Source organism: Salvelinus namaycush, chromosome 28 (genome assembly GCF_016432855.1).
Source record: "Salvelinus namaycush isolate Seneca chromosome 28, SaNama_1.0, whole genome shotgun sequence".
NCBI lineage: Eukaryota > Metazoa > Chordata > Actinopteri > Salmoniformes > Salmonidae > Salvelinus > Salvelinus namaycush.
In genome coordinates this window covers 2,125,564-2,142,251 of record NC_052334.1, presented here as the reverse complement: position 1 = coordinate 2,142,251, position 16,688 = coordinate 2,125,564, and the positions used below count along the sequence as shown (strand labels likewise).

The following is a 16,688-nucleotide window of genomic DNA, read 5'->3' as shown; positions in this document are numbered from 1 at the left end:
GCCTAGTGGTTAGAGCGTTGGACTAGTAACCGAAAGGTTGCAAGTTCAAATCCCCGAGCTGACAAGGTACAAATCTGTCGTTCTGCCCCTGAACAAGGCAGTTAACCCACTAGGCCGTCATTGAAAATAAGAATTAACTGACTTGCCTAGTTAAATAAAAGGTACATTTAAAAAAAAATCCTCCTCCTCATTCCTCCTTACCGAGTCCACAGCAGTCCAGTCCAGAGGGTAGTTGAACAGATCGGGTCTGGCTGTAGGAATCTTCTCAATCAGACTCCTGATGTGTTTCCGTTTCTCCTCTGTGTTTGGTCCTCCCTTCCCTCCAGGTACCTCTGCCCCGTCCAGACCCAAACTCTTATCATCCTCACCGTAGTCCAGCGGAACCAGCTTACGTTTACGAGGCGCCTCGTCGGCCTCCTCCTCTCCAAACTTGTTGAAGACGCTGTCGACATTGGACAGCTTCTTACGTTTACTCCCAGTGTGGATCTGATGGTTGGGGCTGGCGCCGGCGCCTGGGGACGGAGAGAGAGAGACGGGTTATAGAGGGGACGGAGAGAGAGAGAGACGGGTTATAGTGGGGACGGAGAGAGAGAGAGACGGGTTATAGTGGGGACGGAGAGAGAGAGAGACGGGTTATAGTGGGGACGGAGAGAGAGAGAGACGGGTTATAGAGGGGACGGAGAGAGAGAGAGACGGGTTATAGAGGGGACGGAGAGAGAGAGACGGGTTATAGAGGGGACGGAGAGAGAGAGAGACGGGTTATAGTGGGGACGGAGAGAGAGAGAGACGGGTTATAGTGGGGACGGAGAGAGAGAGAGACGGGTTATAGTGGGGACGGAGAGAGAGAGAGACGGGTTATAGTGGGGACGGAGAGAGAGAGAGACGGGTTATAGTGGGGACGGAGAGAGAGAGAGACGGGTTATAGTGGGGACGGAGAGAGAGAGAGACGGGTTATAGTGGGGACGGAGAGAGAGAGACGGGTTATAGTGGGGACGGAGAGAGAGAGACGGGTTATAGTGGGGAAGGAGAGAGAGAGAGACGGGTTATAGAGGGGACGGAGAGAGAGAGAGACGGGTTATAGTGGGGACGGAGAGAGAGACGGGTTATAGTGGGGACGGAGAGAGAGACGGGTTATAGAGGGGACGGAGAGAGAGAGAGACGGGTTATAGAGGGGACGGAGAGAGAGAGACGGGTTATAGAGGGGACGGAGAGAGAGAGAGACGGGTTATAGAGGGGACGGAGAGAGAGAGAGACGGGTTATAGAGGGGACGGAGAGAGAGAGAGACGGGTTATAGTGGGGACGGAGAGAGAGAGAGACGGGTTATAGTGGGGACGGAGAAAGAGAGAGACGGGTTATAGTGGGGACGGAGAGAGAGAGAGACGGGTTATAGTGGGGACGGAGAGAGAGACGGGTTATAGTGGGGACGGAGAGAGAGAGACGGGTTATAGTGGGGACGGAGAGAGAGAGAGACGGGTTATAGTGGGGACGGAGAGAGAGAGAGACGGGTTATAGTGGGGACGGAGAGAGAGAGAGACGGGTTATAGTGGGGACGGAGAGAGAGAGACGGGTTATAGTGGGGAAGGAGAGAGACACGGGTTATAGAGGGGACGGAGAGAGAGAGACGGGTTATAGTGGGGACGGAGAGAGAGACGGGTTATAGAGGGGACGGAGAGAGAGAGAGACGGGTTATAGTGGGGACGGAGAGAGAGAGACGGGTTATAGTGGGGAAGGAGAGAGACACGGGTTATAGAGGGGACGGAGAGAGACACGGGTTATAGAGGGGACGGAGAGAGAGAGAGACGGGTTATAGTGGGGACGGAGAGAGAGACGGGTTATAGTGGGGAAGGAGAGAGACACGGGTTATAGAGGGGACGGAGAGAGAGAGAGACGGGTTATAGAGGGGACGGAGAGAGAGAGAGACGGGTTATAGTGGGGACGGAGAGAGACGGGTTATAGAGGGGACGGAGAGAGAGAGAGACGGGTTATAGTGGGGACGGAGAGAGAGACACGGGTTATAGAGGGGACGGAGAGAGAGAGAGACGGGTTATAGTGGGGACGGAGAGAGAGACGGGTTATAGAGGGGACGGAGAGAGAGACGGGTTATAGAGGGGACGGAGAGAGAGAGAGACGGGTTATAGAGGGGACGGAGAGAGAGAGAGACGGGTTATAGTGGGGACGGAGAGAGAGAGAGACGGGTTATAGTGGGGACGGAGAGAGAGAGACGGGTTATAGTGGGGACGGAGAGAGAGACGGGTTATAGTGGGGACGGAGAGAGAGAGACGGGTTATAGTGGGGAAGGAGAGAGACACGGGTTATAGAGGGGACGGAGAGAGAGAGACGGGTTATAGTGGGGACGGAGAGAGAGACGGGTTATAGAGGGGACGGAGAGAGAGAGAGACGGGGGGACGGAGAGAGAGAGACGGGTTATAGTGGGGAAGGAGAGAGACACGGGTTATAGAGGGGACGGAGAGAGACACGGGTTATAGAGGGGACGGAGAGAGAGAGAGACGGGTTATAGTGGGGACGGAGAGAGAGACGGGTTATAGTGGGGAAGGAGAGAGACACGGGTTATAGAGGGGACGGAGAGAGAGAGAGACGGGTTATAGTGGGGACGGAGAGAGACGGGTTATAGAGGGGACGGAGAGAGAGAGAGACGGGTTATAGTGGGGACGGAGAGAGAGACACGGGTTATAGAGGGGACGGAGAGAGAGAGAGACGGGTTATAGTGGGGACGGAGAGAGAGACGGGTTATAGAGGGGACGGAGAGAGAGACGGGTTATAGAGGGGACGGAGAGAGAGAGAGACGGGTTATAGAGGGGACGGAGAGAGAGAGAGACGGGTTATAGTGGGGACGGAGAGAGAGAGAGACGGGTTATAGTGGGGACGGAGAGAGAGAGACGGGTTATAGTGGGGACGGAGAGAGAGACGGGTTATAGAGGGGACGGAGAGAGAGAGAGACGGGTTATAGTGGGGACGGAGAGAGAGACGGGTTATAGAGGGGACGGAGAGAGAGAGAGACGGGTTATAGAGGGGACGGAGAGAGAGAGAGACGGGTTATAGAGGGGACGGAGAGAGAGAGAGACGGGTTATAGTGGGGACGGAGAGAGAGAGAGACGGGTTATAGTGGGGACGGAGAGAGAGAGAGACGGGTTATAGTGGGGACGGAGAGAGAGAGAGACGGGTTATAGTGGGGACGGAGAGAGAGAGAGACGGGTTATAGTGGGGACGGAGAGAGAGAGAGACGGGTTATAGTGGGGACGGAGAGAGAGAGAGACGGGTTATAGTGGGGACGGAGAGAGAGAGAGACGGGTTATAGTGGGGACGGAGAGAGAGAGAGACGGGTTATAGTGGGGACGGAGAGAGAGAGAGACGGGTTATAGTGGGGACGGAGAGAGAGAGAGACGGGTTATAGTGGGGACGGAGAGAGAGAGAGACGGGTTATAGTGGGGACGGAGAGAGAGAGAGACGGGTTATAGTGGGGACGGAGAGAGAGAGAGACGGGTTATAGTGGGGACGGAGAGAGAGAGAGACGGGTTATAGTGGGGACGGAGAGAGAGAGAGACGGGTTATAGTGGGGACGGAGAGAGAGACGGGTTATAGTGGGGACGGAGAGAGAGAGAGACGGGTTATAGTGGGGACGGAGAGAGAGAGAGACGGGTTATAGTGGGGACGGAGAGAGAGAGAGACGGGTTATAGTGGGGACGGAGAGAGAGAGAGACGGGTTATAGTGGGGACGGAGAGAGAGAGACGGGTTATAGTGGGGAAGGAGAGAGACACGGGTTATAGAGGGGACGGAGAGAGAGAGAGACGGGTTATAGTGGGGACGGAGAGAGAGACGGGTTATAGAGGGGACGGAGAGAGAGAGAGACGGGTTATAGTGGGGACGGAGAGAGAGAGACGGGTTATAGTGGGGAAGGAGAGAGACACGGGTTATAGAGGGGACGGAGAGAGAGAGAGACGGGTTATAGTGGGGACGGAGAGAGAGACGGGTTATAGTGGGGAAGGAGAGAGACACGGGTTATAGAGGGGACGGAGAGAGAGAGAGACGGGTTATAGTGGGGACGGAGAGAGACGGGTTATAGAGGGGACGGAGAGAGAGAGAGAGAGACGGGTTATAGTGGGGACGGAGAGAGAGAGACGGGTTATAGTGGGGAAGGAGAGAGACACGGGTTATAGAGGGGACGGAGAGAGAGAGAGACGGGTTATAGTGGGGACGGAGAGAGAGACGGGTTATAGAGGGGACGGAGAGAGACACGGGTTATAGAGGGGACGGAGAGAGAGACGGGTTATAGAGGGGACGGAGAGAGAGAGAGACGGGTTATAGAGGGGACGGAGAGAGAGAGAGACGGGTTATAGTGGGGACGGAGAGAGAGACGGGTTATAGAGGGGACGGAGAGAGAGAGAGACGGGTTATAGAGGGGACGGAGAGAGAGACGGGTTATAGAGGGGACGGAGAGAGAGAGAGACGGGTTATAGAGGGGACGGAGAGAGAGAGAGACGGGTTATAGTGGGGACGGAGAGAGAGAGAGACGGGTTATAGTGGGGACGGAGAGAGAGAGACGGGTTATAGTGGGGACGGAGAGAGAGACGGGTTATAGAGGGGACGGAGAGAGAGAGAGACGGGTTATAGTGGGGACGGAGAGAGAGAGAGACGGGTTATAGTGGGGACGGAGAGAGAGAGAGACGGGTTATAGAGGGGACGGAGAGAGAGAGAGACGGGTTATAGTGGGGACGGAGAGAGAGAGAGACGGGTTATAGTGGGGACGGAGAGAGAGAGAGACGGGTTATAGTGGGGACGGAGAGAGAGAGAGACGGGTTATAGTGGGGACGGAGAGAGACGGGTTATAGTGGGGACGGAGAGAGACGGGTTATAGTGGGGACGGAGAGAGAGACGGGTTATAGTGGGGACGGAGAGAGAGAGAGACGGGTTATAGTGGGGACGGAGAGAGAGAGAGACGGGTTATAGTGGGGACGGAGAGAGAGAGAGACGGGTTATAGTGGGGACGGAGAGAGAGAGAGACGGGTTATAGTGGGGACGGAGAGAGAGAGAGACGGGTTATAGTGGGGACGGAGAGAGAGAGAGACGGGTTATAGTGGGGACGGAGAGAGAGAGAGACGGGTTATAGTGGGGACGGAGAGAGAGAGAGACGGGTTATAGTGGGGACGGAGAGAGAGAGAGACGGGTTATAGTGGGGACGGAGAGAGAGACGGGTTATAGAGGGGACGGAGAGACGGGTTATAGAGGGGATGGAGAGAGAGAGACGGGTTATAGTGGGGACGGAGAGAGAGAGAGACGGGTTATAGTGGGGACGGAGAGAGAGAGAGACGGGTTATAGAGGGGACGGAGAGAGAGAGAGACGGGTTATAGAGGGGACGGAGAGAGAGATAGGTTGGTTACAGTGGGTTATAGAGAATGAAGCTAGAGGGTTACAGTGGGTTATAGAGAATGAAGCTAGAGGGTTACAGTGGGTTATAGAGAATGAAGCTAGAGGGTTACAGTGGGTTATAGAGAATGAAGCTAGAGGCTTACAGTGGGTTATAGAGAATGAAGCTAGAGGGTTACAGTGGGTTATAGAGAATGAAGCTAGAGGGTTACAGTGGGTTATAGAGAATGAAGCTAGAGGGTTACAGTGGGTTATAGAGAATGAAGCTAGAGGGTTACAGTGGGTTATAGAGAATGAAGCTAGAGGGTTACAGTGGGTTATAGAGAATGAAGCTAGAGGGTTACAGTGGGTTATAGAGAATGAAGCTAGAGGGTTACAGTGGGTTATAGAGAATGAAGCTAGAGGGTTACAGTGGGTTATAAAGAATGAAGCTAGAGGGTTACAGTGGGTTATAGAGAATGAAGCTAGAGGGTTACAGTGGGTTATAGAGAATGAAGCTAGAGGGTTACAGTGGGTTATAGAGAATGAAGCTAGAGGGTTACAGTGGGTTATAGAGAATGAAGCTAGAGGGTTACAGTGGGTTATAGAGAATGAAGCTAGAGGCTTACAGTGGGTTATAGAGAATGAAGCTAGAGGCTTACAGTGGGTTATAGAGAATGAAGCTAGAGGGTTACAGTGGGTTATAGAGAATGAAGCTAGAGGGTTACAGTGGGTTATAGAGAATGAAGCTAGAGGGTTACAGTGGGTTATAGAGAATGAAGCTAGAGGGTTACAGTGGGTTATAGAGAATGAAGCTAGAGGGTTACAGTGGGTTATAGAGAATGAAGCTAGAGGGTTACAGTGGGTTATAGAGAATGAAGCTAGAGGGTTACAGTGGGTTATAGAGAATGAAGCTAGAGGGTTACAGTGGGTTATAGAGAATGAAGCTAGAGGGTTACAGTGGGTTATAGAGAATGAAGCTAGAGGGTTACAGTGGGTTATAGAGAATGAAGCTAGAGGGTTACAGTGGGTTATAGAGAATGAAGCTAGAGGGTTACAGTGGGTTATAGAGAATGAAGCTAGAGGGTTACAGTGTGTTATAGAGAATGAAGCTAGAGGGTTACACGCTGACTAGACCGGGCGCGTGTTGAATTTTTCCACCCACACCAGACGCGATCAGGACACGCAGGTTAAAATTACAAAACAAACTCTAAACCAACTATATTAATTTGGGGACAGGTCGAAAAGCATTAAACATTCATGGATATTTAGCTATCTAGCGCGCAGTTGCTAGCTAATTTGTCCTATTTAGCTAGCTTGCAGTTGCTAGCTAATTTGTCCTATTTAGCTAGCTTGCAGTTGCTAGCTAATTTGTCCTATTTATCTAGCTTGCAGTTGCTAGCTAATTTGTCCTATTTATCTAGCTTGCAGTTGCTAGCTAATTTGTCCTATTTAGCTAGCTTGCAGTTGCTAGCTAATTTGTCCTATTTAGCTAGCTTGCAGTTGCTAGCTAATTTGTCCTGGGATATAAACGTTGAGTTGTTATTTTACCTGAAATGCACAAGGTCCTCTACTCCGACAATTAATCCACAGATAAAAGGTTAAACCGAGTTCGTTTCTAGTAATCTCTCCTCCTTCAGGCTTCTTCTTCTTTGGACTTTATATTGTGGTTGGCAACCAATTTTAAGGTGCATTACCACCACAAACTGGAGTGTGGACCTCAGATCATCTTCCAATCACCCACGTGGGTATATGCTCCTAAAAACCAATGAGGATATGGGAGAGGCGGGACTTACAGAGCGTCATGCGTCACAAATAGAACCAGTTCTATTTTAGCGCCTGGCTACGCAGACGCTCGTTGACGCGAGCAGTGTGGGTGCAATGATTGAATAGCATGTATGCGCACATTTATTTTGTAACGCGAGCGGTGTGGTCATCACGTTAAAGCAGAGAGACGATGATGACGATTTAAGTAGTTACTTTCAGAAAGTTCCGTATCCTTCAGCATTACAGATGTGACATTGTCAACATACAACGCTACCTAACCAGTTTGAGGCTGAGGCCAATCTTGTTCTAACTAGTTCAATCTAGTTTTAACTCACCCAGTTTGAGGCTGAGGCCAACCTTGGGATGCTGTTCCTCAGTGGGCCGGGCTTCAGGAGAATTTTCATGAGGGATGATGATGCCGCAGGGAGACTCGTTGCCGGGGGAGTTGGGTGTGGCGCCGCCGCTGCCCGACGACACCGAGGGGGCCGATGTGATTGGCCGCATCGTGGGCTTCAGGTTTGGGTTTGGCCTGGCATCTGACGAGTCCTCCCTGTCACAATCATCAAGCTCCTCCCCTTCCTCCAAGTCATCGTCTGATTGGGGTTGAAGGTGCTGGAGAGGAGGCCTGTCTTCTCCTCCTCCTCCTCCTCCTCCTCTCCTGTCCCTGTGGTGCTCCCTCTCTCGGTGCTCCCTCTCTCGGTGCTCCCTGTGCTCCCTGTCCCGGTTTGGTTTCTCCTGCTGCACCTCCTCCTCTGGCTCCGGCTTCACTGGGGGCTGCCGCCTCCGCTCTGCCTCCTCCTCCATCTTCAAATCAAATGTATTTAAAGTGCATTTAAACAACAAAAAAAGTCTCAACACACTTAAAATAAAAATATATAAAAAAGATGTGCATTGTCGATTCATGTGCATTGTCGATTCATGTGCATTGTCGATTCATGTTGATTCATGTTCATTGTCCCTATTTGACAGGTACAATGCACATTAATGCACATCGATCCACATTTCTCATGTCTGTTGATGTGCCAGTTAGCCAGCTGACAGACAGCAGGGTTGTGTTCAGGAGGGAGGAAATGGTTGGAAACTGGGAGGTACAACCTGAACAATAACAACACAGCGTTGACAGACAGAGACAGACAAACACCCAGACGGACAGACAGCGATAGAGCCAGCCAGCCAGAAAGCCATCCAACCAGACAGACAACAATAGAGCCAGACGGCCAGACAGACAGACAGCAATAGAGCCAGACGGCCAGACAGACGGCCAGACAGACAGACAGACAGACAGCAATAGAGCCAGACGGCCAGACAGACAGACAGACAGCAATAGAGCCAGACGGCCAGACAGACGGCCAGACAGACAGACAGACAGCAATAGAGCCAGACGGCCAGACAAACAGACAGACAGCAATAGAGCCAGACGGCCAGACAGACGGCCAGACAGACAGACAGCAATAGAGCCAGACGGCCAGACAAACACAGACAGACAGACGGAGACATACCCTCTGCAGCTCGGCCTCAGGGTCTGGGTGTCCCTCAGCTAACAGTCTCTGTCTGATCTGATCATGCTCCTCCTTCTCCCTCTTCCTGTCTCTCTCATCCAGCTCCGTCTCCTTCTCACGATCTCTCAGACGCTTCTGTAAAGCACTACCCCTGGAGGGACAGAGAGGAAGGCCAGTCAGTCATACAGCTCAAAGGGATACATCAGGATTTTGGCCCTACTTCCCCAGGGTCAGACGAACTCATGGATATCATTTTTATGTCTCTGCCTGCAGTTTGAAGGAAGTTGCAAATTAGCGTTAGCGCAATTGCTAACTAGCGTGTTAAGCGCAATGACTGAAGGTCTAAGCTAACTGCTAGCAGATACCATAGACTTCCAGTCATTGCGCTAACGCTGGTAGGCATTTGGCTCATGAAACTAACTCCAACTTCCTTTATGCTGGATGCAGAAATATAAAAACGGTATCCATCAGTTCATCTCTCTGAGGAAGTAGATAAAGGGCCTCATCTCTCTGAGGAAGTAGATAAAGGGCCTCATCTCTCTCTGAGGAAGTAGATAAAGGGCCTCATCTCTCTCTGAGGAAGTAGATAAAGGGCCTCATCTCTCTCTGAGGAAGTAGATAAAGGGCCTCATCTCTCTCTCTGAGGAAGTAGATAAAGGGCCTCATCTCTCTCTCTGAGGAAGTAGATAAAGGGCCTCATCTCTCTGAGGAAGTAGATAAAGGGCCTCATCTCTCTCTCTGAGGAAGTAGATAAAGGGCCTCATCTCTCTCTCTGAGGAAGAAGATAAAGGGCCTCATCTCTCTGAGGAAGAAGATAAAGGGCCTCATCTCTCTGAGGAAGAAGATAAAGGGCCCCATCTCTCTGAGGAAGTAGATAAAGGGCCTCATCTCTCTCTGAGGAAGTAGATAAAGGGCCTCATCTCTCTCTGAGGAAGTAGATAAAGGGCCTCATCTCTCTGAGGAAGTAGATAAAGGGCCTCATCTCTGAGGAAGTAGATAAAGGGCCTCATCTCTGAGGAAGTAGATAAAGGGCCTCATCTCTCTCTCTCTGAGGAAGTAGATAAAGGGCCTCATCTCTCTCTCTCTGAGGAAGTAGATAAAGGGCCTCATCTCTCTCTGAGGAAGTAGATAAAGGGCCTCATCTCTCTGAGGAAGTAGATAAAGGGCCTCATCTCTCTCTGAGGAAGTAGATAAAGGGCCTCATCTCTCTCTGAGGAAGTAGATAAAGGGCCTCATCTCTCTCTGAGGAAGTAGATAAAGGGCCTCATCTCTCTCTGAGGAAGTAGATAAAGGGCCTCATCTCTCTCTCTGAGGAAGTAGATAAAGGGCCTCATCTCTCTCTCTGAGGAAGTAGATAAAGGGCCTCATCTCTCTCTCTGAGGAAGTAGATAAAGGGCCTCATCTCTCTCTCTGAGGAAGTAGATAAAGGGCCTCATCTCTCTCTCTGAGGAAGTAGATAAAGGGCCTCATCTCTCTCTCTGAGGAAGTAGATAAAGGGCCTCATCTCTCTGAGGAAGTAGATAAAGGGCCTCATCTCTCTGAGGAAGTAGATAAAGGGCCTCATCTCTCTCTCTGAGGAAGTAGATAAAGGGCCTCATCTCTCTGAGGAAGTAGATAAAGGGCCTCATCTCTCTGAGGAAGTAGATAAAGGGCCTCATCTCTCTGAGGAAGTAGATAAAGGGCCTCATCTCTCTGAGGAAGTAGATAAAGGGCCTCATCTCTCTGAGGAAGTAGATAAAGGGCCTCATCTCTCTGAGGAAGTAGATAAAGGGCCTCATCTCTCTGAGGAAGTAGATAAAGGGCCTCATCTCTGAGGAAGTAGATAAAGGGCCTCATCTCTCTCTGAGGAAGTAGATAAAGGGCCTCATCTCTCTCTGAGGAAGTAGATAAAGGGCCTCAGTCATGTATGCATCTAAATCACAGTGTGACAGAATAACAGAAGTCTCCTGTTTGTAGTTTCCTCAAAATAGTCCAACACGGTTTGTGTGTGTGTGTGTGTGTGTGTGTGTGTGTGTAGGCTTGTATTACTATCCTGGTGGGTACCGGAAATCCCCAAAAGTCCTCACTAGGATAGTAAAACAACGAAAATGTTAAGGTTAGGGGTTAGAGTTAGGTCTCCACAAGGACAGTTGTCTGTTTAATAAAGTTGATGACCTCACCTGTATTATTTCAGGTCGTCTCTGTGTTATAAAGGTGTGACCTCACCTATATTCTTTCAGGTCATCTCTGTGTTATAAAGGTGTGATCTCACCTGTATTATTTCAGGTCATCTCTGTGTTATAAAGGTGTGATCTCACCTGTAGTATTTCAGGTCATCTCTGTGTTATAAAGGTGTGACCTCACCTGTAGTATTTCAGGTCATCTCTGTGTTATAAAGGTGTGACCTCACCTGTAGTATTTCAGGTCATCTCTGTGTTATAAAAGGTGTGACCTCACCTGTAGTATTTCAGGTAATCTCTTGTGTTATAAAGGTGTGATCTCACCTGTATTATTTCAGGTCATCTCTGTGTTATAAAGGTGTGACCTCACCTGTATTATTTCAGGTCATCTCTGTGTTATAAAGGTGTGACCTCACCTGTAGTATTTCAGGTCATCTCTGTGTTATAAAGGTGTGATCTCACCTGTAGTATGTCAGGTCATCTCTGTGTTATAAAAGGTGTGACCTCACCTGTAGTATTTCAGGTCATCTCTGTGTTATAAAGGTGTGACCTCACCTGTAGTATTTCAGATCATCTCTGTGTTATAAAGGTGTGACCTCACCTGTATTATTTCAGGTCGTCTCTGTGTTATAAAGGTGTGACCTCACCTATATTCTTTCAGGTCATCTCTGTGTTATAAAGGTGTGATCTCACCTGTATTATTTCAGGTCGTCTCTGTGTTATAAAGGTGTGACCTCACCTGTATTATTTCAGGTCATCTCTGTGTTATAAAAGGTGTGATCTCACCTGTATTATTTCAGGTAATCTCTGTGTTATAAAGGTGTGACCTCACCTGTAGTATTTCAGGTCATCTCTGTGTTATAAAGGTGTGATCTCACCTGTATTATTTCAGGTCATCTCTGTGTTATAAAGGTGTGACCTCACCTGTATTATTTCAGGTCATCTCTGTGTTATAAAGGTGTGATCTCACCTGTAGTATTTCAGGTCATCTCTGTGTTATAAAGGTGTGACCTCACCTGTAGTATTTCAGGTCATCTCTGTGTTATAAAGGTGTGACCTCACCTGTATTATTTCAGGTCATCTCTGTGTTATAAAGGTGTGATCTCACCTGTAGTATTTCAGGTCATCTCTGTGTTATAAAGGTGTGACCTCACCTGTAGTATTTCAGGTCATCTCTGTGTTATAAAAGGTGTGACCTCACCTGTAGTATTTCAGGTCATCTCTGTGTTATAAAGGTGTGACCTCACCTGTATTATTTCAGGTCATCTCTGTGTTATAAAGGTGTGACCTCACCTGTAGTATTTCAGGTCATCTCTGTGTTATAAAGGTGTGACCTCACCTGTAGTATTTCAGGTCATCTCTGTGTTATAAAGGTGTGACCTCACCTGTAGTATTTCAGGTCGTCTCTGTGTTATAAAGGTGTGATCTCACCTGTATTATTTCAGGTCATCTCTGTGTTATAAAGGTGTGACCTCACCTGTATTATTTCAGGTCATCTCTGTGTTATAAAGGTGTGACATCACCTGTAGTATTTCAGATCATCTCTGTGTTATAAAGGTGTGACCTCACCTGTAGTATTTCAGGTCATCTCTGTGTTATAAAGGTGTGATCTCACCTGTATTCTTTCAGGTCATCTCTGTGTTATAAAGGTGTGATCTCACCTGTATTATTTCAGGTCATCTCTGTGTTATAAAGGTGTGACCTCACCTGTATTATTTCAGGTCGTCTCTGTGTTATAAAGGTGTGACCTCACCTGTATTATTTCAGGTCATCTCTGTGTTATAAAAGGTGTGATCTCACCTGTATTATTTCAGGTCATCTCTGTGTTATAAAGGTGTGACCTCACCTGTATTATTTCAGGTCATCTCTGTGTTATAAAGGTGTGATCTCACCTGTAGTATTTCAGGTCATCTCTGTTATAAAGGTGTGATCTCACCTGTAGTATTTCAGGTCATCTCTGTGTTATAAAGGTGTGACCTCACCTGTAGTATTTCAGGTCGTCTCTGTGTTATAAAGGTGTGATCTCACCTGTATTATTTCAGGTCATCTCTGTGTTATAAAAGGTGTGACCTCACCTGTAGTATTTCAGGTCATCTCTGTGTTATAAAGGTGTGATCTCACCTGTAGTATTTCAGGTCGTCTTTGTCATCGTCATAATCTTCCAGGAACTCTTTCAGACGCTTGCCTTCTTTTGTCTGGAGGAAGAGGACGAACAAATGATTGCATACATTCAGCTTCTATGAGGTAAACGGCAAATATTATAGATTGTGTATAGGCTCGTCTCCCATATGAATCTTCTCTTTGTGCCAGACTGGTTTCAAATGCCTTGTTTCTCTTTTTCCTGTATTTATTTATCTGGACATGTATGTACATAGAACACCTACTCATTCCAGGCTTTTTCTTTATTTTTTACTATTTTCTACATTGTAGAATAATAGTGAAAACATCAAAACTATGAAATAACACATTTGGAATTATGTAGTAACCCCAAAAAAGTGTTTAAAATCGGTGGAAATTTGTCCTTTGGTATGATGAGTACAAATTGGGAGATTTTTGGTTCCAACCGCCGTTGTCTACTACCATCTCACGCCGTCTCTCGTCCTCTCGTTGGTTCTCTTTGTCGTAGTCCCGAGCCTTCTTCCTCTCTCTCATCTCCCAGTTCTTCAGACGCTGAAACAAGAGGAGCAACAGCCAATCAGCATCCCTGAATCAAAACAGGCCTGATATAAAAACACACAGCTAGAACGCTGTTTCAGCCAATCAGCATCCCTGAATCAAAACAGGCCTGATATAAAATAAAATACTGTAGTGCACTATATAGAGAATAGGGTGTCATTTGGGTGCCTTAGGCCTGAGAGAATGGCACATCGGAAAGAGTAGACAGACTGGCTGTGTTCCATGCCGGTCCATGCTATGCCCGTATATTGCAGTGGTAAAGCCTCATTTACACCCTACACAAGTATCTAATGGAAAATAGCAATTAGCTAGGCAAAATGGCAATCCTGCATACAAACAATCCTCTTCACTGTTGACATTGAGACTGGTGTTTTGCGGGTACTATTTAATGAAGCTGCCAGTTGAGGACTTGTGAGGCGTCTGTTTCTCAAACTAGATACTCTAATGTACTTGTCCTCTTGCTCAGTTGTGCACCGGGGCCTCCCACTCCTCTTTCTCTTCTGGTTAGAGCCAGTTTGCGCTGTTCTGTGAAGGGAGTAGTACACAGCCTTGTACTAGATCTTCAGTTTCTTGGCAATTTCTCGCATGGAATAGCCTTCATTTCTCAGAACAAGAATAGACTGATGAGTTTCAGAAGAAAGATCTTTGTTTCTGGCTGTTTTGAGCCTGTAATCAAACCCACAAATGCTGATGCTCCAGATACTCAACTAGTCTTAAAGAAGGCCAGTTGTATTGCTTATTTAATCAGGACAACAGTTTTCAGCTGTGCTAACACAATTGCAAAAGTGTTTTCTAATGATCAATTAGCCTTTTAAAATGATAAACTTGGATTAGTTAACACAACGTGTCATTGGAACACAGGAGTGATGGTTGCTGATAATGGGCCTCTGTACGCCTATGTAGATAGTCCATAAAAAATCATCCACAAAAAAATCATCAGTTTCCAGCTACAATAGTCATTTACAACATTAACAATGGTCTACACAGTATTTCTGATCAATTTGATATTATTTAAAAAATTGACCAAAAAAAAAAGTGCTTTTCTTTCAAAAACAAGGACATTTCTAAGTGACCCCCAACCTTTGACCGGTAGTGTATATACAAACAATCCTGCATACAAACATACAAACAAACAAACAAACAATTCTGTTGCGTTACAAGGCTGCCCAAATTTGTGGACTTTTGCAACTAGGATTAGTTGCAGGATTACCATTCTTCAGTAGCTAATGTAGTTATTGCGTTGCGTACTTGTGTAGGGGTATAAATTCGGCCTTAAGCCTTGTAAAACATGGGACTACATGTCAAACATACTTCCTGGTAGGCAACCTCTTTGTCCCTCATCTTCCTCTCCAGTTTCCTGCGTTCGTACGCCTCCTCCTGATCCTCCTCGCGGTCGTGTTTCTTCTCATCGCGGCTCCGTTCTCTACAGGGAAGAGACAGACGTGAGTTCAAACACTCACCACTTCTACAGTTGACCAGCGTCTGTATTCATTAAGTGTTTCAGAGCGAAAAAACGCTGATCTAGGATCTGTCCATATAATCTGATTCATTCTGATCTAGGATCTGTCCATATAATCTGATTCATTCTGATCTAGGATCTGTCCATATAATCTGATTCATTATGATCTAGGATCTGTCTGTATAATCTGATTCATTATGATCTAGGATCTGTCCATATAATCTGATTCATTATGATCTAAAAGGCAACACTGATCCTAGATCAGCACTCCTACTCTGACTACTCGGAGATGCTTTATGAATACGGGCCCAGATGATTGTTTAACACTACCCCTGGAAGGAGAGAGGAAGGCCAGGCTTTCAGCGTTAACCTCATACCAACCTGGATCTTAACTTCTCTAGGGTAGGGGGCACTATTTTCACCTCCGGATGAAAAGCGTGCCCAAATTAAACTGCCTGCTACTCAGGCCCATAAGCTAGGATATGCATATAATTAGTATATTTGGATAGGAAACACTCTGAAGTTTCTAAAACTGTTTGAATGATGTCTGTGAGTATAACAGAACTCATATGGCAGGCGAAAACCTGAGAAAAATCCATCCAGGAAGTAGGATTGTTTTTAGTTTTGTAGTTTTCTATTCAGTGCCATTACAGTATCCATTGACTTAGGACTCAAATTGCAGTTCCTATGCTTTCCACTAGATGTCAACAGTCTTTAGAAATTGTTTCAGGCTTGTATTCTGAAAAATGAGGGAGTAAGACCAGTCTGAATGACTGGATAGGGTCCAGGTGTCAGAGAGCTTTTTCATGCGCCCGACCGAGAAAGTGCCTTTCTTGTTTACCTTTTATATTGACGACGTTATTGTCCGGTTGAACTTTTATCGATTTATTTAGGCTAAAAACAAGCTGAGGATTGAATATAAACATCGTTTGACATGTTTGTATGAACTTTACACAGACAATTTCGATTTTCAAACGCGAACAAAACTGAGGTTTTTGGATATAAAGAGAGAATTTATCGAACAAAACAAACATTTATTGAGTAAATTAATGTCTTCTGAGTGCAACCATATGAAGATCATCAAAAGTAAGGGATTCATTTTATCTATTTCTGACTTGTGTAACTCTTCTACTTGGGTCGTTACTGTTTGTAAAGATTTGTCTGCTGGGCGATGTTCTTAAATAATCGTACGGTATGCTTTCGCCGTAAAGCATTTTTGAAATCTGACACCGTGGTTGGATTCACAAGAAGTTCATCTTTAAACCTATGTATAATATTGTATGTTTTCTGAATTTTTATAATGATGTTGAATTTGGCGCTCTGCAATTTCACTGGATGTTGGCCAGGTGCCCACGTACTCTAGTGAGGTTAACCTCATACCAACCTGGATCCACTGCGGTCTTTGCTGACTTCTCGACTTCTCTCTTTCACGCGCTCCCTCTCTCCTCTGTCTCCCCTCTCCCTCGTTCGTTCACGGTCCCGATCGATCCGGTCTCGATCCCGGTCTCTGTCCCGCTCTCTCTCCTTGTTGTCGTTTCGTTCCTTCTCCTTCTCTCTCTCCTTCTCCCTCTCGCGGTCCCGGCGCTCCCTCTCTCGCTCCCTTTCTTTGTCCCTCTCCCTCCTGTCCTTATCGATCTCTTGCCGTTCCTGCTCTTTCTTTCCCTTCTCCTCCTCCAGTTTCTACAGGTAGAAGAGGAGTATCCTGTGTTAATCACTCTACAGTTGTATTCACCATGGACAAAACAGTTTCTACAGGAAGAAGGA

General features: G+C 47.3%; 1 protein-coding gene across 2 annotated transcripts in view; it reads right to left on the bottom strand.

Moving 5' to 3' along the window:
• Positions 1-16,688, bottom strand: part of LOC120023170 (RNA-binding protein 25-like) — a 41,912-nt gene that overhangs the window by 4,507 nt on the left and 20,717 nt on the right. For both annotated transcript variants that reach the window (XM_038967185.1, XM_038967186.1), the window contains exons 9-15: positions 16,309-16,604; positions 14,777-14,888; positions 13,370-13,459; positions 12,911-12,984; positions 8,631-8,781; positions 7,467-7,935; positions 202-512 (exon numbers count right to left, since the gene is read on the bottom strand). In XM_038967185.1, coding sequence (XP_038823113.1) covers positions 202-512; positions 7,467-7,935; positions 8,631-8,781; positions 12,911-12,984; positions 13,370-13,459; positions 14,777-14,888; positions 16,309-16,604 — 1,503 coding nt within the window. The remainder of the gene's footprint in view (positions 1-201; positions 513-7,466; positions 7,936-8,630; positions 8,782-12,910; positions 12,985-13,369; positions 13,460-14,776; positions 14,889-16,308; positions 16,605-16,688) is intronic.